General features: G+C 42.8%; 1 protein-coding gene across 2 annotated transcripts in view; it reads right to left on the bottom strand.

Moving 5' to 3' along the window:
- Nucleotides 1–20,728: 20,728 nt before the first annotated feature.
- Nucleotides 20,729–27,449, bottom strand: part of ect2 (epithelial cell transforming 2) — a gene marked incomplete at its 3' end in the record, with an annotated part of 37,850 nt that continues 31,129 nt past the window's right edge. The window contains exons 23-25 of one of the 2 annotated variants that reach the window (XM_079739374.1): nt 26,830–26,937; nt 26,315–26,449; nt 20,729–21,812 (exon numbers count right to left, since the gene is read on the bottom strand). In XM_079739374.1, coding sequence (XP_079595500.1) covers nt 21,723–21,812; nt 26,315–26,449; nt 26,830–26,937 — 333 coding nt within the window. Of the gene's footprint in view, nt 21,813–24,076; nt 24,671–26,314; nt 26,450–26,829; nt 26,938–27,449 lie in introns of those variants that run through there. The other variant, XM_079739373.1, reaches the window with a different exon arrangement.

Raw genomic sequence — 27,449 nt, 5'->3', positions numbered from 1 at the left:
GACTTCACTCAGGAGAAGTGTCACACAGACGAGATGTAAAGAGCCCAGCGCATACAGGAATACATGATATGCGGTCTGGTCAGCTACCATTCTCAGGCTCATTCATGTGGAAAGAGTTGAGGACGCTCTGTATGAGCGGACTGTTATTATCCTCAGGGACCATCTAGACTCTAGAGCAGGGGTCTTCAACCTTTTCCAGGCCAAGGACCCCCAAACTGATGCAGAGATGGAGCGGGGACCCCCTACTTATATATTGTATAAAATTGTGTTTTATATTAAACTGGTCCTATAGTGCCACGTATAAATGTACCTTGTTATTTTGCATTCAATACTAAGATATTCAAATAATACACAGGTTCATATATTCATGTTTTAATTTTAAACATGTGCAAGGTACAGTGAGTAGGGTGGCCATGCCACTGCCATTCATAAACATATACCTGCCAAGATTGGCAATGTCTGTCAATTGCATGTAATCATGCATAAAAGCAATTCAAATGGACATTTTTACAACATAAATGTGGAAACGAAAATAAGTGATGTTTGCGGCAGAGGAGGGGGTAGATATAAAGACCGGACGAGAAACTTATGTCGCTGTCCTTCTTCGTAATTGAAGGAGCAGGCAGAGAAAAGCTCTCTCCTGCTGGGCTTTCTTTAAAATCAAATACATAAAAATGTCGCAGCGAGTCCAGATGTGTCAGGTGTGCGCAAGAGACCGTACGTACGTACGCTTACCACTTTTGTTAATGCCATATATATAGTACATTCGGATCGCATGATAGGAATAGATCTATTTTGATTAGGAATCGGATCAAAAGTGTCCATGTAATTGTGGCTAGTGTGTTGGATTCATGTTAATGTGTATTTATTTTTATTTCAATTTGTGGAAAAAATTGCGGGGGGAATATAAAAAAATGTCTAATCAACCAAAAAAAACTTTTGCGACCCCCCTGCAGTACCTCCGCGGACCCCCTGTTGAAGACCTCTGCTCTAGAGAGCCCAGTGGCTCTGGCAACTGCCACAGGCTGAATCAAACTAGGTATCTTACGACGCCCTTCCTATAATGCTCTCCACATAAATGCAATCAACTTTCAAATACATTTGTGCCCAACATCAGTTGCCGGACAGGTGCCACTCACCATTCCAACCAACATTAGCAAATCGTATCACAATGTGTACCTTATTGAATATGTAATCTGCACAACATTAGACCCTATGGTGTTCTATGCACCCATCTGGCATGCAATGTTAGTAAAGGAGAAACAAAAGTCAAGACTGAAAAACCTACTGTGACGGACTGCAGTAGCTCAGTTCAGCAAAGGTTCTAGTTAGACTGAATTATACCAGGCAAATACTACTGTGAGCACAGAATCACTATCAAGGCATGCTTTGATCAGCATGTTGGACTAACAGATATTGCAGCTCTAATTAATATTGTATGCCCTCTGCACAGCAGGTAAATCACTTGTACGCTTGAGGAACTGAGGTATACTTCTGTATAGAGTCGAAGATCTAACAGGACCTCAAACACATATCAACCATCACTCACAGTCAGCAAATGAAGACTTTGGTGGACTCCCATGCCCTGGATGAGTTCAGAACGTTCACAACACTCCCATTGGTTTCAAGTTAATTTCTCTAACACTTTCAAAATCATCCTCCTAATTCCTTCAATGAATTTCAATTATTCCCCGGGACACAGCAAAGGAGTGGTGAGGAGTCCCGGGTCCATCCGATTATGTCTTCGAGCCCTTGTAGGTGCCCAGAATGTGTTATCTTACACCATCCCATTGGGAGAAAAGAGATGATGGTAATTTGAATGGGCCCATGCTATTGTGATGGTGTTGGGAGGAGTGTTCCAGCTGAATTTTGGTAAGCTCACCTCCATTTAAAAAATGATCTCCCTCTGGTCTCTTTAATACCAGAAGCGTAGAGGAAGCCTGGGCAACATTTGCTGAAATTGTATAAAGTGGCAATAAGTCGCCATTGGGAATCAGATATGGCAAGTCTAGATGGTTATGGTCATGCTGTATTCTGCATAATGTACACATAATTAAAAAAAAGTATACAGACATTAGAATATGTACAGACATACTATTCATTATGACATGATTTAATCTTAAATATAAGATTGCCCATTGAAAATTATTGAAGTTATTTTTATTTTTATTTTTTTTTTAACTACGATTGTATGCAACCTTTGGAGAGTTTACAGCTGGGCTATGAAGGGCTGTGAAGTAAGCCATTTGGTGCTGGGAAGCTTCGAACAGTGGATGGATTTGAATCACGTGTGGGCTAATGTCATTCTGAGCGGGACCAATGCTCTCAAATTTAGATAGTGGCATTAATCTAGTCAAGTCAATGTGTCAAGGTAAGGCTATGATAACTACAACTTTAATGTATAACTATATAAAAATGAACCAGACTCTATTATTGTATAAACAATCTTTGTTGGAAGATTGTGGTCTTTCTGGCCTCTTTGGTTGAGTGTTTAACGATTTCTTTAGTGTGTCTAAACTTTTGTGAGGACAAGGTCATACCAATCACAGAAGTGCAAAGAAAAGGGTCTGCAAATTAACTTCAGCGGATGTCATTTCCCAGCCAACGACGGCCGCTTCTCAGAGTTTATATCATTGGAGTTACAGGGCGAGTTTACCTTGATCAGTAAGCGCTTGATTGGTTCAAGCACTGCTCAGCAGAACTCCTATTCCATCACTGTCATTTTATGCTGTTTTTGCATCTTTTTTGCTTTTCCCTCCATTGTTGTTTTTATTTTCTTGCCTTTGTGTTTTTTACTTTCCTTTCTTCTACCTAGCCTTTTCTGCCTCTACCCACCCCTCACGCTCTCACCCCTTAGACCCTTACACCTACATTTCCCCTCGCTCCATCTTATATTCACACAACTCTTTGCTCTCTGGTCTCCCTGATCTCTGACAGTGCCTTCTTATCACATTCCAGTGAATGAATATGCTCTCAACTCATTTGTAAAGGGGAATCTGTGCCGTCAGCCCACAGAAGAGCACGCACTCACCCCCACACACACACATGCATACACAAAAAGCTGCCAAGCTGCTCTCAGGAAAAGTCCTCTTGTCTTTTCTGTAGTGGAGAAAGAGGCAATTATTCAAGAGGAGATTGGAGTAAGGCCAACCCAGATGTGGAGCCAATAAGTGGGGGGGGAGAGAGAGAGAGAGCAAGAAAAGAGAATGCATGTTGGGTATGGAGGCGTTGATTTGGATGATAGTTGTTGATATTGGGGGAAGGGAGCATGGATCAATGGAGAGGGGAATATAAGAAAATAAGTGTGTGTTTGAGGTGTTTTGTGTGTCTGACAGAGAGATGATGGAGGTTTGAGGGGTCTTTGGCATTACCGTGAGTATTTTTCACCTGGTAAGATGAAAGGGAATCAAAGATTCATGCCCCCCCGCCCTCTCTAAAAGAGTCCACATGGAGTCTTTTGTTTAGACAGATTGCCACATTATAGCCTACGCCATTTCATACAAATCAAGGGAATGTGGCTCTCAGCTGCTAAGGTTATCTTCCATTTGGTTATCTTCCATTTTTGAATGTGTCAGAGTCAGGGCTTGGGAAACAGGTAGAAAAAGTCCCGTCTCTTGTACAGATCAGAACAAATATGGAAACGTTTCTGTTCTTGTGTTCCAAATATCATAACATTATGTTGGGGATGAAATGTAGCCTAGCCCACATATTATCGGCGAGACTCCAAATCTGTGGCCCAAGCTGACAATCTCTCCTGTATATAAAATGCCCAAGCTCTCCTGTATATAATTTACAACATAGTAGTTAGAATAACACATTCAACACATTCAAAATAACCGTCTCAAAAGGTGCCTTACATGAGCGTAAGTGAAAAGATAAGATAAAATAAAAAACATTAAAGATCCCATGGCATGCTACTTTATGAATGTTTTTATAAAGCCGTTAGTGGGCCCCTAATACAGTTCTTGAAGTTGTTCAAGAAATTTAGCCTTGTTGCAGAATTACAGCCACTACGAGCCAGTCCCACAATGAGCTTTCCACAAACGTGCCGTTTTTTAGAGGCGGGTCCAGGTGGAGGGTGGGGGTGTGGCTCTAAGCAGCTTGCGGCCACGATACCATGCGCTCGTGTTTACAGTGGATGTATCGCAATGGCGAGGTACACACAGCTTTCAGCCATGTTCTGTAAATATTCTAGAACATTCCAGGTGCTCCGGCGGGAGTCCTGGAGCTCTACATCTAAATATCATATTATACATAGGTTTCTATATCATAGAATATATATTATCACGGCCAAAAGCTGTGTGCGCCTCCAGACGATATTATGAATCTCCAACGACTGCGTTGGGTTCTCCTACGTCTCTGGTTCTTCCACTTCCACATCCATTTGAAGTAGACTGAACCGCGACCTGGAAGGGAAAGGGATTACTGCCCGTGATCGTTGACCTCGATTGTCTTCTGCCGGAGCCTCGCTGCCGAGGCGGTGGTGCCTCGCGGCAGTGGTGCCTCGTTGTGGAAATACCAGAGTCAGAGAACTTGCGTTAGTGTGTGTATTCACACACACACACACACACACACACACACACACACACACACACACACACACACACACACACACACACACACGCACACACCTCATTGTCTCATTGGCAGGCCAAATTCTCTGGGCGGGCAAGGCAGAGAAAGGGAGGGTAACTTGGCCCCTTATGACGACATATGGGGCCAAATTCGAAATCGGAGCGTCCTAGCTTTAATTTTTCAAAAGCAGGATACATAGTGTGTGTTTTACACTTTATGCCATTTCTAGCTACTGGGGGACCATAGGCAGGCTAGGGGAACTCATTAATGTTAGAAAAGTGAAATTATCATGCCATGGGGCCTTTATATAAATGCAGGGAATGGTAGGGCTGTCTTGCCAATTAAGCTGTTCTAGGATTGATTACGGAGCTCTGTTTCCCTGAGAGCCCTGTCAAATACCATGTGCACCTTTGACCTTCTGGCCTTTAAGTCTTCCGGCAAACATAGGAGGATGTTCATTTTTGGCTGTGTGAATGCCATGGATGCTATCCAACTGGCATTCCAGCAGTGGCCAATGTTATTTGGAACCACAATCTTTTGTGGAAATAGCCTTTGCCCTCTTCCACTTGAATTGTGTTGCCGCTAGACACTGCGCCTCCAAAAGTATCAGTGCTCATGGTCTCCAACACATCCTAATCACACATTATGGTTTCTAGATACCAAAAGGTGAAAGCAGAGCTCGTCTCCACTGGCCTCCCACCAACATTTGACAAGATGTCTACTTTCAAAGAACCAGCGAGGGACAGAGAGACAGAAAGAGAGAGAGAGAGGGAGGGCGCCGTCACAAAGCCAATTCTAACAAGACGGGTGGTTGGAAATTGATAGTCTCGCAGCCAGCGAGGTACCGCGAAAGCCAATCTACGGCTTGGAAATGAGGAAAATGGTGGTGGGAGCCGGCCTTTTCAGCCGCGTTACACAACGTAGTGTCTCTAACCCAATGTTAAGAAATGCAAATGGGTTCATGGACTTATACCATCTAGCTCTGCAGGACAGGAAAACCACTAGCAGGTGTGACATTGAAACTAGCCGCTGCTTTACATGATGTGTTCAAGATGTCACCTCGTGTGTTTGACAACATTTATTTTGAGCACACAATTAAATAAGTTGAATACATGTCCTTTAATATATATGTACTGGAAGATATTTAGAATCAGTATACAGTTAAAAACACTGTCCTGTCAGGCCTTCAAATTGATTTTTGGCCATAGTTAACGTGAATCGAATTATGGAATTGTTAACATCCTATAGTCGGGTCATGTGTCATCCATCCAACACACACATTTTGTTTCTCCATGAAATGAAAGAAAATTGTAAACAAAATTGATAATGCTCTATTGGTTAGACTACAACCAGAAAGTCAACGAGTGCTGAGGGTTTGCAGAACTTTAACCAAATCTGGTCGGAATTATGGCAAACACATTTTTCTCATCAACAAATGCATTAAGGGCAATTGTTTGTCCATTCAACATCAGTGGCAGCCATCTTGTAGCCATCTTGTGTATCATGTACAGTCATCGTATCAAACCTGGCCCATATAAGAGAAACGATTGTGGTTGGCCAGACCCGGGCAAGGTCAGCTCATAACCGACCAGACCATCTGTCAGAGCAAATTAAACATGAAATCACAGATTCCTCTTTTTCCCATGCTAGGAAAATATAGTAAAGGAGGAATTCAAGCATAAGGCAGCTAAGCTACCCATTGACTTTCTGTATTACCCAGAAGCTCCTGACTTCCCACTTCTGTTTCACTGGGAAAGACAACACTAATTAACCATTTCATAATCCATTCTTCAGTGATGGGAAGGTATAAAACTTCCCTCTGAATAAGTATAATCAAAAAGAGCACACAACCAGTTGTATACTTAAAATAACCCAGCACATAATTACAACTGAAATGGTTGCTTGATTGCGAGAGAATTTCAACTCCCCTGTTATCATTTAACCTTTATACAATTATTTCATCATCACGGGAATTAGACATAGACTGATGTATGCCGTTTGAACATGGCTAATGGTTTTTGAGAGCTGGATGTCAAAACCGCTCTCTACATAAAAGAGTTGCGTTTATCAAATGGAAAATAGAAAGCATGCAGCTCAAAAGATATTACAACGTTAAGGGATCTCTGTCTTTTATCTGTGTTGATGTGTCACTCTTCAATCGGGCCACTTCTGTGTGACATCATCCTCCAACGAATAGTAGCATCATCTATAATGCATGCATCACAAACGACAGAAACACTAGCACAGATGTAAACATTTGGTTGAGGACTTTCACACTTTCAGCGGGGAACATTTGAACATAATGGTGCAATACTTTGTTCAACCTTTACAAAACATGAAGCTTTTGATAGATTCACTTCGTTAAATAAAGAAGAAAGAATTGTCACATGACATCTTATAAAAAACAATGTGTTCTGATTCTGACTACGTAAGAGATGGTAAAGGTGTACTAAGTAAGGTATTGGTCTTAAAATAAATGGTAGCTACAGGTTGCTTAACCTTATTTTTGCCAGCGCTGGAAAAGACTTTCTGCGAGGTAAGGATGCAGCGGGGAATCAAAACATCCGAGGCAGATGCAGCACACCACAGCAGAACACCCGACAAATAACTGAATATAAGTAGCAAGACACCCCCCATCAGTTTAGAGCTCATCCGGAGCTAAAGTACTGAGCCAATGACAGGTCAATTTATCTGCTGCTTCTTGGCTTTTATCATGCTCCGCTTGCTGAGAGCTCTGACCTTTTCCCACTTGTCTTGACGGGACAGCAAGGCAAAATGTGTTGCACGTGCACAGGTCTGGTTGCTGTGCATCTGTCTTGAGTGTGTCTGTGTAGGGGGGGCGGGGGATGTTGTTGTGCTTGCTTGTGGTGTGTATGGATGCATGTGGCTGTACATATATTATTTTTTTTAACATGCAGGTTTTTCTGTGTTGCTGCAGATTTAACATGAAGCGGCATGTGTTTGGCCGTGTGCATTATAATCGGAGCGCCACTGTTGCACTTGGTCAGATGCACACGTGTGTGTGTGTGTACATTAAAGAGTAGTGGCACATGCGTGTGCTTCTGTCTGAGTACTCCTGGCTCTTGCGGGCAATGCTCATGGGTGACTCAGCAACACACACCCCCACACACACACACACACACACACACACACAGAGACAAACCTTACTGGGATCGCTCACTTTTAAACATCAAATGTCACCTATCCCCCCTGCCCGGCTCCCAGAAGCTGACACACTTCAGCAGGATGACTGGCCTGGGCTCCAGAGATCGGCGTGACAGGCTACACGTGCCCTGCGGGACAATACACTGTGGACGGTATAAGGTTTGAGAGTCAAGGGTGTACACACAGCACAGCTTTGACACACCCTTTCTCTCTTTGTCATGTTGCATTACTGTTCATGTTCTTCACGCATGCTGTTTCAGTGTTGCGCTTATGAAACATTGAAAGCGCAAACTAGAGTTGTCGTTATCTTTATCAACAGGATGTCAGTCAAGTGTTATGGTGGATGCTCAAACCTGACGTTGTCACATATCTCTAAAACGTAGCCTAACGGAGCTAGTTCTAAATTCTGTGGTTTCTAGTCTCTTGTGTTCCACACACACTCTTGTCAACGAAACAAGACATGCTTTGACTGTTCAGTAAGGGCTTTGATAAAACATGCATACCGAATGTTCACCGACAGGCTGGTTGTCTTAATCTGAAGACAGAGGCTGAAGAGTTTTAAAAGAATCTTGCTGTGTTTCATGGAGGAAAAGCGTAGAATGTAAGCGTTTTTTTGCAGCATTGTTCAAAAAATAAGTAAGTTAAGCATTAACTGCTTTAACATAGTTACAAGGATCCAGGTTGAATTTATAGTAACCATTTGTTACCATGTTTTTTCTGCTTTATGTTATCTGTTGACATATTGATTGCTGATTATTTTATGGTGAGATGATGTTGCCAAAAAGCTTATTGAGAGGGCTGACACCTAAATAACTGGCAACTCACTAACTTGATTATCTCATTGAATGATTTTGCCATTTGTACAATGACAGCAGATAATGTCCATGTTGTTAACGGTTGCGTCATGTCTATAATTTAACATACATTATTTGTGACGCATACTTGGCCTATTGTTAAAACCTGCAAATAATTTTCCCTTTTCCAAAATTTCTAATTTAACTGTAAAAATATATACAGTTGGTAAGATTTAAGAGCGACAATTTGATGTAATTTATAAGAAATTTCAAAGTCATCAATCAGCTTTTAGTGAGTGAAATGCCCTGCGAGAATATCGGTTTTGAGCGCGAGCCTGCCTATGTATGAGCTCATTTAAATGATAGCCCGCACCTGGCTAGTTTCTGTCTAATCAGGGCATTTCTTCCCCAAACACATGACCGGTGCATGAAATGCAACACTTCGTCATGGCAGAGAAATGGGAGGGAGCGAGGTGAAAGGGAGGGGATTTTGTTTTGTGGTTTCATCTTTTAATCTTGCCCTTCCTCTCTCTTTCACAACTGCAAAAAATAGGTCATACGATCCAAATGTTTTCATCAAGTGACATTTCCCATACATTTACACGTCACCCTACCAACCTGATGCCCTTGTAAATCCTTTGCAAATGTCATCGAAGAAGGCAGCCATACAATAGAGCAGCTTAAGGCCTTCCACAACACAACCTGCAGTTACATGGCCTGCAGCAGCACAGCATGGTTTATATTCAGCCATGGAGCAAGCTTATGTAAATAGACCTCTGCTTTTGCGCTGCATTCAACACTGTCGCCTCAAGGGGGGAAGCATCACTTTGTCATATGTCCTCCTACCCTGCCCTCCAAATAAATGACACAAGACAACTAGGATGTGCATATGTTACGCAGTCAAACCAATTCCAGGCGAAAAAATTGCTGAAAAGCAAATGTAAAGGCATGTTTCTGATTTGTATTTTTATCATAGCTGGCTGGCTACAGATCCAAATGCGTTAGCAGGCATGGATGATATACAACAGCCGTTTACATTTAGTCTTGATTAAATGACAAGCTCTGACGCGTGGCAACGATAAACTGAAAGAGTCAGCTACGTTTCCAGTCCCAGACACACTGGTTATGCCGCAGTACCATCACACTACAGCGAAACCTTCCACATAGACATGCACAGAGTTATGCATATGTATGTCTGAAAATATATCACAAAAAATAAAAGGGGGCAGGGAATTGAAGCAGCAGAGGTCTATGCCCTTGCCCGTTATTACTATGGTAAAACATGTAAATAACCTTGGCGCCACTCTGCCTTTGATGTCTTCCATTTTAAGTAAACACTCGTCTTAGTGAGAAGTCGATATTGCTGCGCACCTCTTTAGGGACCCATAAGCGCTGCGGAGCCCCAGCGCCACGTAGGTATTTTCTTTCATTTGAAACATTGATCCGAAGTCTCGCACCAACATCTGTCCTTCTCTCCGTCTCCCGCTCAGATTTCAGTCGACCTATGTCGCTCCACCCTCTCTCTCACACACAAATCTACAATCATTTTTCAGTTGAGTAGACTTGGAAGGATCCTTGGCGCCAATCGTGAACTAGGCATGACTGAAAAGAGACAGGAAGGAGTGTGGAAGAGAGTGATGGAAAGATGGAGCAAAGAGGAAAATTGAGGCACCAAAGACTGAGTGACACACACACACACACACACACACACACACACACACACACACACACACAGAGACAGAGAGAATGTGTGTCCTAATTAAGTTATCATCCGTGTCAAGTCATCGGGGCCTTGTTAGGGAAACATATACAGACAATGCTGCTTCATTCCTGGGGAAAAAATACTGGCAGCTGCTACTACAGGAAATCTATTAATTGATTTCGGCGACACATCTTTGTTTTGAGAACATCTGTGGAGAATTCCCTCCACGCACTGCCACACAGCGCCGTTGACAGGTGTGCACAGTAGTTACCGGTGGCATCATTGTGGTGAAATGCCTATGCTTACAAAAGCTGAAAGGAGATCCCCTTATAAAGCCTGAGTAGCTCAGTGCATTTGCCAAGCGGCTCTGAAAAACATCAGTGTCTGGGGCCCCCATTGAAGGCCCACAGAGCTACATGATAGACTCTACTAGTAGTAACACAGTTTGGCTCCCATACAGCAGCTAATCGCCTGAATTCATCTAGAAAAGAAAAATAAAACATTTTTGCTTTGATTGCTTTGTTGAATGACTGGTCAAAGCTCTGAGCTATATAGAACATATAAAGCATATAGGTTATAAGCACCAAAGTGAGCACATGTATGCCCCTTAACATTGTGAGTTTGAGGTTCTATTTTTATGGTTTGAAAGACATATATAATTGTATATACGTTACACATCCATGCTTAATATTATATATATAATGTAGGCTAACACTATTGTCATATATAGCTAAACATGTAAATCTATTGTGTCAGTTTCAGGTACTCCATTTCCTCATTCAACATTGATCAGTAAATAGGCAGCAAGTAAACTACTGCTTTCAAACAGAGTAGGCGTTAATTTCTTGTGGTTGGTGTGTAGTAACCTTTACCTCCTGCAAATGGACTGTGACCATTGTTAAAGGAATGACCAATTGATTGGATTAAGGAAGCAATTGGTTGTGAAAGGAGAAACTAGAAAAACAGATCAGTGTTGATCAATAGTCATCAGACCTCCAGAGTCCATAGAGTGGTATTGATCAGAGGAACGTCAATCACACAGTCTACTGGGACACATGCTGCCAATTAGTACAGTTTGTGCATGATTAATGTCGATAACGGGTCATGGAGGCTTATGTACAAGTGTGAATACATACGGCATACAAAATCGCAATGATGGCAAATTTGGCTATTGTCAGACAAACTCGTATTTTTTATTGTCTGAAATACAAAAGTTTTTAAACCTACTCTTGAACTCGACTTTTTCCATCGTTGTCAAGGAAAGAGGTTAGGAAAGGGCATAATTGTTTGACAAATCGACCGCAACCAGTGCCTCACTTACCTATCCTCCAGTGGCGGTTTTAGGCACGGGCGAACCAGGCAGCCGCCCGGGGCGCCATATTTGTGGGGGGCGCCAAATCACATGGGGGGCGACACGAGCAGTAAAAAATAAAAACGCGCCGCGAAGTGGTTTTCAATGAAGTCCATAACATTGGGTGGGGAATTGGTATATTGGCGCCCCCTCTGGCTGCAGGCGCACACCTGCTCGTTGAGAAGGTGCCGTGCACAGACAAAATGAAACCCCCACTGAAGTCCGTAGGGTCATGATCAAGGGCGTAGGAACCGGGGGGGACGGAGGGGACGTGTCCCCTCCAATATCGGAGACAGGAGCATTTGTCCCACCTAAAAATGATACCGGATCTGTCAGGTTTCCGATATGTGTCCCCCCCAATGTTAAACTCATTCCTATGCCCCTGGTCATGATACAACCCCCCCCCCGCTTGGAGGAAGTCTTGCCCGGGGCGTAACTGGACGTAGAACCGCCACAGCTATCCACCAAAATATGCGCTCTATAGACCCTCTATGTGTCTGCTACTTTTATGTACCAAGGTATGGTTAATCAACTTCTATAAAAGTGACAAAACCTTTTCCCAGAGCCGTCCAAGCAGAAAGATAATATATTTCCCTGTACACAAATACACTCTTCCTACTCATATTTTGTTGTCCTTGAAGCCAGAATCTGTAATCAGAATGTAGGGAACAAGCCACCATGTAGAAAGAGTTTATGTACAAAGAGTTAATGGATGTTTTCTGTCTTTTTCCTCTATTGCCAGTATTCCCCTGCCCGTTCTTGGACTTGAACCTGTACACCACTTTAGCGACGACAAGGGCGCTCACTCCCTCGAACATCCAACACTTTATCCAGGGGCCAGGCAGTGAGGAAAAGGGCGAGGGCAAGAGAGATTATCGCCAAGTGCTCTGAAGAGTTGCAAGTAAAAAGGACAAAAGGAGAGCTCCCTTCCCAGCGAGCTCACATGACACAAATACTAATGCAGATGAAATGAAGGGCACACTATTCAGCACACACCTTGACTCAGAGTGAGCCATCCATCGCTACGACGGCTAACGTGATTATAGTTAAGCTAAGGGCGAAAGGACATTCTGTGAAACTGTCTGGTTGAAGCACAAAGTGGTTTCAGAATAGCGTGTTGTTTTTGCACAATCCGCTGTTATGGAATAAGATGGATTCAAAGTTTGAGCTAACTACAAGTCTGTTTTTTAATTGGAATTGCACTGGTTGGTGAAATAACTGGTTTCAAAGGTCTTCATACACTCATAAATGAACAGTATATTATGAGTGACCCTTTATTTGATCTCATGAATTTATATTATTAAAATTTCACTGAAATCATCATTCTCTGTCATTTAGTTTTGAGATTTAATCCATAATCTCAAATATTATGAGAATTTATGAAAACTGCTCGTCCTTTTTAAAAAATTACAGACATTGGAGCAAGAAGTGACTTTCTTTCTAAAAGGCTTGTAATTAAGTAGGGCAAAGGCATAAATCATATAACATTAGCTACCATGTTCACTCATGTTCTCTTTGTGTCCATAGAGAGTTAGTGAGAGCCCTGTAACTGGTCAATATCCTTTAACTTTTGAATGAGCAGGTTGTGTGTACTTTGAGAACTGGTATCAGCTACTGGGTTGTACAATAATGAAAATACATATTGCCACCAAAAGGAGGGGACTTGCCCCTCCAAAGTTTAAAATGACATTTGTGGTTGGCACACACATACTTTTTCCATCTAGATTCCACTTGGGTTTTGGATTGTCGGTGCCGTTAAAAGTAGTAAGCTATTATTAATGCTAACCGGGAGCTAGTTCTAATTTGCACATTTTTCCTACTTTTCATTTTTTCAACAATTTCATACTTGCTAGGAAGGAGGTAAGTGCTCGCAACCATTAAAATCTAACGTAATGGTCATTTCACGCGTGATTTCAGTGGTCTATAAAACCTAATCGATGGCAAGGTTCAGCCTTTTTTTAAAAAAAAGGAATCAGTCGAGTCGATGTCTCATTTGCCCTCATTAGCTTTATTTTGCAAGACCTTAATCAGAACAGTAACGTCTTTAGAATTTCTTAACCTATCAAACATGACGATTTCATACATGAACGAGCAGCGTTGGTGCCATCTCCGTAGGTGGGCTCTTGTGCCACTGAACCCCATTTCAGTGAAGACAAACTATGACACATTACCGTTGCTATGCAACCTTGACTGGGAGAGTCGTGATGTCCTAAGTCTGCGCAGATCTGCGTTAGCATAATCCTTCTTCATAATAGTTAACTACTTTGACGGCCCCGACAATCCAAAACCCAAGTGGAATCTAGATGGAAAAAGTGTGTAGTTCAAAACGTGAGCAGCTTTTACTCCTTCGCCACCTACAGAGTTTGTTATGTACGATTAATCAAAAAAAACCATGTTATTTCCCATAGACATTTGACCGATGGAACCAGGAGCCTCGGAGATGATAGTGATGGGTCGTTCGCGACCGAATCAGTTCGAATCTTTAACAAGAACGAACCGAACTGATTCTTCTCTCGTTCGTCTCGTTTGTTCTCAGACTCGATTCCTCCCAGACCCACTAGTCGCTGACGCGCTGACTCGCTGTTCGTTCACTGACTGTGAGTGGTGAAGAGGGAAGAGGATTAGTGAGAGAGCTTACGATAATACGATTCAATATCAGTGAAATGGTAAATGCATGCTATCTTTGTACTTTCTGTCTCATGCCAGATAAATCAAATATTTGAATGTCTCGTCAATCTGTCTCGTTCTTTCATGGTTCGTTCTCCACCCGGGACCCCCACCATCATTGCTAAATCAAGTCTATTATCTTGCTGATATGTTAAAATCCAATAATCAACTACAACCCCCATTCTGCTGCGTTTGGTTAAAGTTGTAAGGTTGTGTTGATTGATGACCGACTTCCACGATCGTTTGAGAATGAGAACGAGGGAGGAGCTGAGTCTGACTGACTCAGCTGAGAACCGTGCCTTCCATGATTCGATTCAAACTCAACTGAACGAACGAACAAACGATTTTGAACGACACTTATTGGCAAACTGACTCAACTGAATCAAGGAAAAGAAACATTGAATCCATCACTAGGAGGCGGCACAATAAGTCCCGCCTCCGAGGCTCAAGACAATTTTGTGATGCATGATATGCTTTATTCAATTGAAAGTATATTCTTTGAGTACTGACTTGTGAAGCAGTTTTGGATATGATTTAAAGCAGGGGTCTTCAACGTTTTCCAGGCCAAGGACCCCAAAACTGATGGAGATGGAGCGGGGACCCCCTTCTTATATATTGTATAAAATTGTGTTTTATAAACTGGTCCTATAGTGCCATGTATAAATGTACCTTATTTTGCATTCAATACTAACATATTCAAATAATACAGGTTCATATATTCATGTTTTTATTTTTAACGTGTGCAAGGTACATTGAGTAGGGTGGCCATGCTACTGCCATTCATAAACATAACATAACATAAACCGATACCTGCCAAGATCAACAATGTCTGTCAATTGCATGTTATCACGCATAAAAGCTATTCAAATAGACATTTTTAAAGCATAAATGTGGAAACGAAAATTAGTGATGTTTGTTAGTGTCTTTCTTATCACTCCGCAATAGTCCGGTAACTTATCAACCCCAGCGTGTCCGGTTGCTGAGCAACGTCAACGTCTTTGACGGGCTATTTCTCTGCTGATCACTTATTTGCCCGATAATGGCCGGCGTTCTGCACATTATCCCTTACATGACAGCACTCTCTCTCTCCCAACAGTCTTGGCTGCGCACTCTCATCCAAATACGTATTTTTTGCGGCGGAGGAGGGGGTAGATATAAAGACCGGACGAGTCTCTGTGCTGTCCTTCTTAATTGAAGGAGCAGGCAGAGAAAAGCTCTCTCCTGCTGGGCTTTCTTTAAAATCAAATACATAAAAATGTCGCAGCGAGTCCAGATGTGTCAGGTGTGTGCGAGAGACATACGAACGTACGCTTACCACTTTTGTAAATGCCATTCAGATCGCATGATAGGAATAGATCTACTCCGATTAGAAATTGTCCATGTAAACGCGGCTAGTCTGTTGAATTCATGTTAATATGTATTTAAAGACATTTCAATTTGTGGAAAAAATTGCGGGGGGAATATAAAAAAATGTCTAATCAACCAAAACTTTCGTGACCCCCCTGCAGTACCTCCGCGGACCCCCTAGGGGTCCCAGACCCCCTGTTGAAGACCTCTGATTTAAAGTAAACGTCCCTGAACACAAAATGTTAATTGAAAACCTTGAGATGCACAAAATGCCATAGGCGACCGCCACCACAAATAGATTCAAGCTAATAATATCCTGAAGTGAACCAACTCCAACGTTCACACTTAATATCTTCCATGTTTGCATCCAACTTCCCTGAATATCGCATTTCATTATGGATACAATTCCCTAGAGTTGAAACAAGTCCAACATAAAAAAACTAAATTTTAAGTTTATGAATGCAGCAACACATCTTAAAAGGTTATCAGATATCTCTAAAGTGTTTTAAGACCCTGGATTAAAATTCAAAAGCCCTGGTGGGGGGAACAAGAAACTATTACGTGTGGCTAGAGCCCAAATGGCACGTTTGGTTTAGGAATAGTTTGAAACAGTGAAGCTTTAGAGATGCTTCGTCAAAGGTATGAAGTTTGAAATGGTCAAGTTGAGGGATGTGTAGTTTAGGCATGCGGTTAGCACGGTCTAGGTATTCATTCGTTATTGCCCGCAGTACCGACAGTGCCGGTTGTGAAGAGCTTTGCTTTGCAAAGTGCAGTGCTAAATGCGCATGCAGCTAGTGGGCTGTAGCACAAGTGACGTGATTCACGCTCTCATATGGGAGTCCAAAGCAATAAGTCCCATCGACCCCATCTTTAAAGATTCCTAATTGCATTATACCTTACTAATTTCCAGGAATAGGCTGAACCCACTCGTATTACGGACTTGTATAATTTCTTACCAAGAGTATCAAGCATTAAAATGACATCAAGTACCAGTATGCTAAACTGTAAAATTCATATAAAACACACAAAAATATGATACTTTTGACATTGACGATATTTATTCCTACGTAAAGACAAATGAAATAGGAATATCTTCGTACATGAAATTCTTTGCAATTACAAATTAATACTTTTGAATGAAATTCAATGCTTTTATTTAAATACTTTAAGAGACGGCGGGTACGCTTTTAGATTAAAGATATTAAATTCCACCATTAAGTTAGAGATGTTTATGTTCAAGTTAGTGATGGTATTTTGTCAAAGCCTTTGTCAGTTTTCTTTTGCCGGCTGTGTTCGTTTAGACTCTTGAGAGGGTTCTCACAGACAAGGTAAACATAAATAAAATACTAGACAAATCAAATGAGGTAAATTGTCCTGTAGACTGGTGTTGATCAACTTTGCTATGTAGTGAGTGACTCGATCACTCAAGGACTACCAGGTCAGTCTGGAGGATCTGCATGAAGGCCTCTCCCTCCAGCCCAGTAGAGACCTCAGCGTTGAACCACCAACTGGAAGGAGAGGATCTTTCATAATAAATATGTTCTTTACATGTGCATTCAAATACCCATGGTGGCTCTCAGGCTCATACGTGTTACTTATCTTAATACTAATTTTAAAACAAAAGCACATGTAATATGAGATGTTCCAGGAAAAGACTAGTCTTAAGAGATTGTATGAAAATCAGGAATGCAATTAGCATTTCTGATACATTTGGTCTCCCTTTGAGCGTTATCACAGCCCTCAACTGGTTCTCTGCACCATGCCCCCCCCCCACTCCATCTGCGATCAATCTGTCTGAAGAAGAGCTTGACTCTCCTGGGGGAGGAGCTGGTCAGTGAAGCAGTCACTGGCAGGACCAGTAACCTGCATCACATCTGCAACACATTTACTCACTAAGGTTCTATTACCTCCGTGTGCTTAGGAATATGTATATGTACACATTTTATTCCATCAATGCAAAAACCAAGAAGTGTATAAATACATTGCATTTTATTCAATTTCACTCCACTTCTCCCAAACAGCCAGCGTTACAATAAAAACTGTAATCATTGTTCTTCTGCTTTGGTTTATGCCATTCCCCTTTTTATATGCTTGTAACTGTAAAGGGTCATCTTAAAAAATAACCAATTTACAAGTAACCTATATGAGAAATCCTGAAGCTAGTCCAACTGCAGTATGGTGTGTTGCTGTTACTAGGGTCAACTGATTAATTCTGTAACATAAACAAGAAATGCCTTGAGAGCATTGCATATTTTTATCTTACCCTTATGCATCTGTTAGATTCACTGTACCACTGGTCTTTGTTCCCCCGCAGCTACAAGGGTCAGTCCAGGATAACAAAGATACACTTGAAGACAAACAAATGACACCATCAGTACATGATCAATTGTTCATGTTGAAGAATTTCCTTAAGTTGCTTCACAAATTAGTTTGAGGAAGGGTAATCATCACTCACCATTATGAAGGCCAGCATGAGCCATGTCTGGTAAGATGGTTCTGGTAGTCAAGGAAACCATTGGTGTAAATTCATTTATTCTATTACCGTATTAGATCACATTAAAGCCACCATTAGCACCTCATTGAATGAAACATTCATAGTGCTAACACCAGTTTCAGTTTATGCTCCTACAGAGTGGTAAAGACTACACCATATAAAGTTTTATGGTTCTGAGATAAATCAGACCCTATAGCATGACTTCTTTACCATTCTGCCCCTACCAATATGGCTTGAATTTTAACCTGCAGATGCGTCAAGAACCATCTCCTGCACAAGATCGTTGACCTTGTTTCTCTGAATAAACCCACCTGTTGAACCTTTACCACTCTTCGAGTCATACCCAGCCTCAAAACCACGATACTACAGACTTTAAGATGAGGCTTTATCACCAGCCTCCACCTAAATCAATAACTGATGAATTGCAATTTTAGTCCATTCACCTCAGAGGAAATGGTAAACCCCATTTGCTTTTGATGCCGATGTTTGTAGTGATCTTTAATAATCTTAAAATCAAACCAAATTTTCCAGTAAAGATGTTTATGGTTTGCAAATCTCAAAAAAAAAAAAAAAAATCAAAATAGGCAATCATGTGTGTACTGAAAATTAACTACGAATGCACGCTAAGCTTCCAAACTGAAAACAAAGTTCATAAAAAGGTGCTTTGGGGCCAAGCAGTTCAACAAAAACCTTTACCACAGTCCACATGGCCAGAGGTAAAACAAATAAAGCATTGCAAAGAATTCCGACACAAAAACACATACATTTGCACATAAACTACAAAATTCTACATCAAACAGCAGTCAAACGAAAAGGTGTAACCAGCAGCTACAAATCCATTGAAAGGGGAAAATGCTAACGAATAGAAGAGTGCTACAGTAGAGTACTGTGCACAAGTGTTTATTCAGTAAGCACATCTAATCCATGACTGAAATATTAAATTCTAGAATGCCAACATGTTCCAAACCAACCTATTTGCCTGGTCTATGGTCTCTGAAAAATGGAGGGTAACGAATGGATGGATCAAGGAGACACAGCTTTTGCTTTGGGAATCACTGGTTTCAGTCTGCTAGGGCTCAACCCTAGAAATTGTTGCTGAGATCGTTTTTTTTGTTACATTGATTTGGCGATTGCAAAATATAATTCCATTTGAATAAAGACTTAATAACCACGACATTAGGGATTACAATTGATTGAGCTTTCATTTGATTTTCAAATCAAATGATTTATCAAATTAATGAAAATAATTCAAATAATTCAAGCTGAAGTGATCATTGGTCCATGGTCCATTGAACTGCAAAATGCAATACCATTTCAATAAAGAGGCGAAAAAACGTCCATAGCTAAAATAACTATTAGATGACTCACTGCGCGGGGTTCCTCGTTGGTAGACCACCTCTAACCATGTTCCACACGGTTAGAGGATACAATGTTTTGTTTGAAACGGCTACAGCATCTCCCATGCAAGACATGGCAAAACAACGTTTTTAAAGGGCTGGGCAAGGCACATTTTCGTTAATTTAGGAGCGTAAATGTCGACAAGTCGCTTTCTCCAAACAGCGGACCGCACAACTTCATTTAGCATGGGGAAACACAGGGGACATCAATTAAGAGCCAATGAGAACAACGCAGTGTGATTGGCTGGGAGGGAGAAACCAGAGAACCAGGATTAAACACCTGAAGAAAATGTAACCACTCAAATGAATGGACGTTTGTCTGTGGGTTGCGTTAGACCTACCGTGTCAGTAGGTATTTGTTATTTGCTTTTAGAGTTTACCCCCTCACTAAAATACATAAGACGATGACTTCCATTCCATCTCCTTGCGCTTCCAACTTTCGGAAATAGCTTATTTGGCTGTAATACGATACATAAATATCTGAAGTCTGAAGCATTTATATATGTACTATTTTAAAAGATTTTCCACCTCCCAAAAATGTGTATAACCTACCAGAAATTGATGCAAATGCCTTGTTCACGTAAAAAAAAATCAAGCACCTTTATTTGAAACCAGTCAGTAATCAAACTCATGTAGCCCATTTATTTCCAAGGAGAGCGCGTCTGCTGTTTCACAACTCTACAACCACGCAAGAATGCCACTTAATATCCCGTTGCGGTGGTGCGACGTGGGAATTATACATGTGCGTATACTGCATGTATAAATTAAATTGTCGTTGCAACTGAACTGAAATGACTGATCTGAAAGACGCATTATATGTGGAGCATATCCGGATAACTGGAACGGGCCCTGGCCCTAGTTGGTTCGGGCTTGTGTGAGAAGGACGTCATGGCTCAATGGCATCTCTTCATGCCCCTGTTGGTTCTCTAAGTCTTTTCCTTAAACTTCAAATTAACCGTTTTGACACGTAAAAAGGGGTATGTCACAATAATGGATTACATGGCCAGCCTTTAGTGCCATCTATTTGAGTGTACTTTAAAATGACTGCAATGCAATTAGCAACACGACTTAAAAAGTCATGTGAAGGTAAATGAAACAATGATAGTCCACATTTGTTTATATGGAAATAGTCCATTGGGCGATACAAAAAATAAACATTGTATGAAATGGACTTTTATTTAAGTAAAAGCATTTTCAACCATAACATTACAGACTTGGCATAACCCGTCAGTGTTCTGTACGGACTGAAAATGTGAATTAGTCCGGTTTCTCATTGTATATCAGAAATATCTAAATCTCAATGTAAACTCAAAAGGCAGTATAATGTGGGAGTAAGCTTCAATCTCCAATGTGGAAGTGCATTAAATATATAACAGTCGAGGAAAATAGACAATTAAAACCCCAAATTAGACAATATATACCACAAAAGTAAAGAACATGAAGTAGAAACAAACAGATGGCTGAAAACATAGAAACGAGGAGAACATTAATTCTGCAACAATAAATATATACTTGATGCAGCATCCCTTCCTCTGACCAAACATAAGAAAAGGTAAAGACCAAAAATTTAAAAAGCAGAAGGGTAACAACAGTTCGACTTGATCCTCTGAGTCAACAAAGCTAAAAACATAACGCCAGCTTTATGAAAGCTGGAGGCAATGTAGGAACCTTCACGACACTCCAATTGTTAATAATTGTTCAAATTATCAGTGTTAGGTGAACTGTATCTACGTTGCTAAGGATAAAATGTTCAGTGAATATAGATATTTCAAAAGAATGTCTCCAACTAGCTATGCAACTAATACCAAAATAAAAGAAAAAAATAAGAGCCCGATATCCTTCATTGATCAAAAGGGTAGATTATACCCCGGTAGTGCCTGCGTTCATCCTAAGCAGGCCCCTAACACTGTGCAATACCATTGGAGAACCTGACATTTGGCTCACAGGCCATGCTGTTGGATGGAGCAAGCATCCTCCACGTTCAGAAGAAGCCATTAGGTAAAGTCAACGGAATAAAGGAAATACATTTAGAAATACACATAGAAATAGCATGATAGGGTTGAACTTGATAAGATCTAATATAGAACCTATTTGACGCCACAACACTGGTCGGACGGCCCGGACAAATGCTGATATGACCAAAACATCACATTTTAACCATGCTGGCATTACGGTTTGTTCACTATGGACCAAGAATATATATATTATTTTTGGGGAATGTGTTAGATGTTCAGATGAGGTGAGTGGTGGATCGGCTGAAGGTGTGGTACTTTCGCTCGAACACGGACTGCAGGCTGACCATAGAGGGCGAATGACGGGCCTGCAAAAGGAGAAGGGAGAGAACAGGCAGGTCAAAAGGACTGAAATGTGTGACTTCAGGGTTGAGTTTTAACAATCGAAGGGAATGCTCCCATTTGGTGGCAGATTTTGTTCAGTCCCATTGACCCACACCAGTGTTTAGAAAGAGTAACTTCAGACCATGGATCGTCCTCTGTACACTATTCATGGTCATTTATATTGGTCAGCATTGATTGTATTTTTTCCAAATGCAAAAAAAATGTAATGTATTTATGTTACACAGACCATTTTACAGTTTAACAACTTCTTTGTGCAAAACATTTGTAAAAGCAAAGTACACCAATATATATGAAAGAATAGTGCTAGAAGGTCATGAACCTACACTTTCAATCAGTGAGTAGTTACTCTTTAAAGAGGCAGTTAGGAAAATAAAACAACAAACAGGTTGATGTACAAGATGGCACCCGTGAACCTAATGTGTCACCCAACAATTGCACGTGGTTGTTCATATGCCACAGAAGTCCAAACAGGTTTCCAAAGTGAAGTTAATCACATGCCCCATAATGACAAAGCAGTCGTTACGTTTGTTTTCCATGTATGTCTGGCCCTCATTGTTATTACCCTTTGACACACAAGCCCTCTCAAGGGCCTTACCGTCTTCCAAGTAAGAGACAGAGAGAGCGAACAAATACACTGAGGGCCAAATTAAACGAACCTTCGGGGCTCTGCAAAGTCAAAAACAAACACGCAAACAAAAGAAACAGGCACACAATACTTTCGCTGTAAACAACAACAAACTACTCATTGGTCTTTGTTTGCTTTGCAGCGGCTGAATGAGTGGAGTGCTGCTGAATGGCAGCTCTGATTACCTGTTAGTTAGCACGATGTCTATGTAGACACACAGAGCACAAGCAATAGATGGCCGACACGCATACAGTGGGGGGGGTGTACTGATTCAAAGAGGAGAAAGTACAACACACACACATCTTATGGGCCTTATTCGCACCTCAAAACTAAAGGCCACACTGCCACCAAAGCATGGGTTTGACTGAAGTGCATTAAGCAGATGTCTTAAATCAAAATGGTGGAAGGGGAAAGCAGTTTAATTTGATGTATATCACTGAATTATGCATGCCTTTTAAAGGATAAAGGATTCAATATAAATAGCAACAATCACTTATGTCAAACATAAGAGAAAACACAGGTAATTGAAAATGCTGTTTCTAATTGGCTCAAATTGGAGACTGGGAGGGCATTTTCCAAGAACACCCACCTGCCACCAATTTGTGCTAATCAGAAAGCACAATCGCAACAACATGTGTTTATTTGGGCCATGTGTACTTGTTTTAGTGCTGGGTTGCGTTCTCTGTCCCTTCATTACATGGCTACAGAACAGTGCATTTGGGAGAAAGCAGTGAGGTAATCAGTTCAAGGAAAAATATGGCAAAACAAAAACAGAAAAAAAAAAGATTGAACCGCTGTCAACTGCACATTGCCAAAAAACACCAAGTGGGAATCCAGCTAGAGTAAATGGAATGCTGTGTGTTGTTATTTTTAAGCAGATTTCTGACAAATCCCAGAAATGCCTCTTGACATTTGGACCAATTACATAATGGTGGAGAAGGAGAAAGACGGCTGCTCTTTACTATCCTCCGTTCAGACCGCTTCTCACTAATCACCATTTTGTCTTTGACCGGTAGCGACAGACATGAGGGGGAATTCAACAAAACGGAAAATTAAAACTCCAGCATTCTCCTTACAAGCAAGTGACAGAAAGAAGTACCCAAAGCCATGTTAATGTCCATCCACCAACACCACTACCTTCTGGTGTCACACGTGACATGGAAGAGAATGAGGTTACCCAGATCTTGACCATTACCGCCATCACACCGGTTTGTTGCCAACCCCGTGGTTGTATGGCTTTTAATGGGTGATCATTAAGGTGAGTTGTCGTTAGCCGATTACTAACAATTAGTGATCAATAACAAATTATTATAGGATGCACCGATACGTATAATTAGTATCTCTGTCATATGTGTATTTGGATAAGATACTTGTCAAGGCTTTTTTTGAAGTGTACGCGATAATCAAAACAATGGAAAAATAAATCCAATCGCAGGGATTCCATTACTTTTTTGCCTTTAGTATGCCAAAACTAAAAAGGTCACATATGGTGTTTCGAGGGAACATGGAGGCGCTGCCGCAGGGATTCAATGGAGAGGTAACGGTACGAGTGCATCCCCAGCGTGGACAACAGGGGCATGCTCACGTCCGACCACCGGCGCTCTACAGCAGGGTTTCCCTACGCGGACTGGTCGGGCCCGGCTTCCGTGGATCCGCCGAGGGAGCGTCCCGCCCCATCCCGCCGGAAGGGTTCCCGCCTCGGGCGTACGACGTCAGGTGGGGGACCAGAACAGAGACCCTGGCCTGATACACGGCGGGGGGGGCCATCAGCACCCCCCTCCGGGCCGTGTCGGTGGGCTTTAGGTTGGGGTGGGGGGCTCGTAGGGTGGAGGAGACACGGCTCCGGGGACTGGAGCTCGGGGAGCGATGGCCTGATGCGGCCGTGGGGAGTCTAGGGTTGGACTGTGTCCAGGGAGCCTGGGGGGCTGGTTTGAGGAGCAGGCCGACCCGGCTAGATGGGGGCCCAGTGCTCTGACTGCCGGCGAGAGCTCCCGTGCCTGTGGCCGCCTGGGGGCTCGGCCGGGCGCTGGCACTAGTGGCGGACTGAGGGGGTTTCGGAGCAGGGCTGCATGGGTCGCGTGCGCAGATAGACACCCTGGATCTGAGGGGCGGGTGGTCCAGAGAGTTTGAGCGCTGCACAATGGCGCTGTTCTTGGCCGAATCGCTCAGGCTGAAAGTAGAGGCCGAGCGGGACATCTGGGAGCACAGCAGCACGACGGGGATGGGGGAGAAAACACACACAAACACAGGGACAGAACAGGGGGACACGGGGCAAAGGATGAGGACATGCGAGGACATTGATGGATAATAGTGAAGGTACACTGGATGGAAAGATTCTACCTTCAAAAAGGAAAAACTCAATCTGAACTGGAGGCATGAAGGGAGGAAATGGGCGTTTCAATCATTTAAATTCAATAAATAAATAAATGTGCAAGCATCATGGCACTGCTGCAGATTTAGAGTGACACCAGCGAGCTAACACTTTGATATTACTATCTGATGAGTAGCCTTATATCTCATACAAATGGGATAGCAGTAAAGTTGGGGCTTTAGAAAATTACAAAATTTACAAATGAGTCCCTACATGCGAGGAGAGAGCATTTACAAGGCCTGATCGAAGGCTGATTCATGAATTCATCCATTCTTGGAGAAGGCAGCGGTTAAAGAAAGGCCCTGAATCAATAGCGATCGAGCATTTATACCTCCTGGCCTCTGTCAAAAGGTCGCCCAATTAGTCCGGGTAAGAGTATGTGACGTTTTTAAAATAAAAACTGGAGGGCTCGATCAGTATATAGTAGAACTCATTTCCAATATTCAGAACCTAGCTATCCAAAATTCTTGAATCGGGTTGGACTTCTAGGGCGAAAGAGGTAAGGTGAGGGCCGTAATCGACATTTTATAGAGGTTGCTTTAGCACCGCTGTCGGGCGAGGGCCTCCGGGCTTTAGCGTTGCAACACACTACCCCCAAAGAGACCCCCCTGACACCGTACCATTTAAAACCTGGATGCCACATCACATTAAAACAAAACACAAGCACAAAACAAAAACAAACCCTGATGAAAGGATCAAACGCCTGGCCTGCCACAAAAGGTTTAACATGATAGAATGAATGGTGAGGAAATTAGACAGATGGACAAATTGAGGACCCCCCCCCCCCCCCACACACCCAACCACCCACCCAACCACCTACCCAACCACCTACCCCTGTTCTTTTCTCGCTGCTTATGCTCCGCTCCAGATGGAGTGGGTGAGCGTTTCCAAGGCGACACCAAGAAAGACGAGACGAGATGGATAGCTAGATATAGATCCATAGAAAGGCGAGAGCGGGGCGGTTGGGTGACGGAGCAGACAGGCCCCGTAGACAGGTTAACACAACTCAGACATAATCCCGCTGGCAGCCTGCGTAGACGGCCAGACAGTAGGTGGAGGGGATGAGCGCTCGGGCCTCCTGGATGGAGAGCTATTCCTTATACCCGCCCACACATCACGCCGCCATCTTCTCATATCCAGCGCTTCTCTTTTTTATTGATTAGGAAAACAAGGTCTTTTTCTCGTTCGCCTCCAAACAAAGTGGGCCATGAAGGGCCGTATCGACGACCTGCTCTCCCACACCTACGTACACACACACACACACACACACACCACCCGTCGCCCGATTAAAACTCCATCGATAGGTGGAGGGCAGCGTCTGGAGAACCGCGGTGGGGGGGCGGGGGGAATCGTTTGCACTGCCGCGGGCCAGCTATCCGTCCATGCAGATGATCACTCTTATAAGTGGGAAAGGTTGTTTCTTTTTTGGGAGTCTTTTAGCCGGCGATTATCAAGAGCGGTGGACTTACGGCCAGGGTGGAGCTGCTGGCGAAGCGGCTCTCGGCGCTCAGCCTGGGGCTCATCTCCTCCGTCGTGCCGTTGGCCATGAAGGCCCTCTGGATGACACGCTTGGGCGTCTTGTTGAAGGAGAACACCCGCGTGACCTGCATTCAGGGAAGCAAAGTGAACATGTACCCTCTTGCTGCCCATCAAGGTTGGCGCAAGGATAACGCCAGGAAGGAACCCACCGGATCTGAAAGTGTTGGGTTGTAAAATCCCTGCCTTTTCCGTTGACAGCACCAACACCATGCATGTTCTAAAGTCTTTCCATTTCATACAACTTATTTTGCTCACATTCATTTGAGGTGCCCTAAAATGTGATCCTTTGAAAAGGTCCCCTAATAAATCGCAGAAAGGCAGCCTTGTCTATTGTAGCAAAGCAATTTTGCTACAAAAGACAAGCGGTTCGCTTAGGGCACCCCACAGTCCTCCCAGGGAACCTTCAAGACACGAGGCGCGCGGGGAGACCAGCTGGGTGATGTACCTTCTTGGAGGTCTTCTTGATGGCTCGGGAGGCCTTGCTCAAGGTGCTGTCCATGTCCTTGGTGCTGACCTGGAGGGGCTCGGGACTAGTTCTCTGGATCAGGTCGTCCTGAGTTACGCCACGAGGACCCCAAGGGAAGAGCAGACAGGGATGCAACAAATTCAACAAATGTTCAAACTAGAGCAACATTTCAATAAAAACCTTGAAATAAATACTGCCTTCGGGGGGGGGTGCGATGCCACAAGTGCAAGGGCCGACATAATACTTGATGCAGTAGCAAAAGAGTGAACAGTGGAAATGCCCAACAGTGGAATAGGCTTGCGTGTGTGCAGCCGTGTACACACACGTCTTTATTCTCCCTTACTGCTCCTCCTCCTCCCCTTCTCTGCAGTACACATTTAACAAGCAGGGGCTCAGAGTCGTTGGTATTCACAGCGCACCATTGACCCAGTAGAGAGAGCATTAGGAATGCAGCTGTTGAGCTGTTCAGGCCAGACCGGAGGCCAACATCGCCCCCTGTTGGCTGTTAGGTGTAGTGTGGTCCCGACACATTGGCCAGTGAAATATGGAATATGATGGCAAAAAGACGTTAATGTTGCTACTATGCGGTACAACGTTGC

Source organism: Pollachius pollachius, assembly GCF_949987615.1.
Source record: "Pollachius pollachius genome assembly, chromosome: 7".
NCBI classification, from domain to species: Eukaryota; Metazoa; Chordata; class Actinopteri; order Gadiformes; family Gadidae; genus Pollachius; species Pollachius pollachius.
This window is presented reverse-complemented; position numbering and strand designations above follow the sequence as displayed.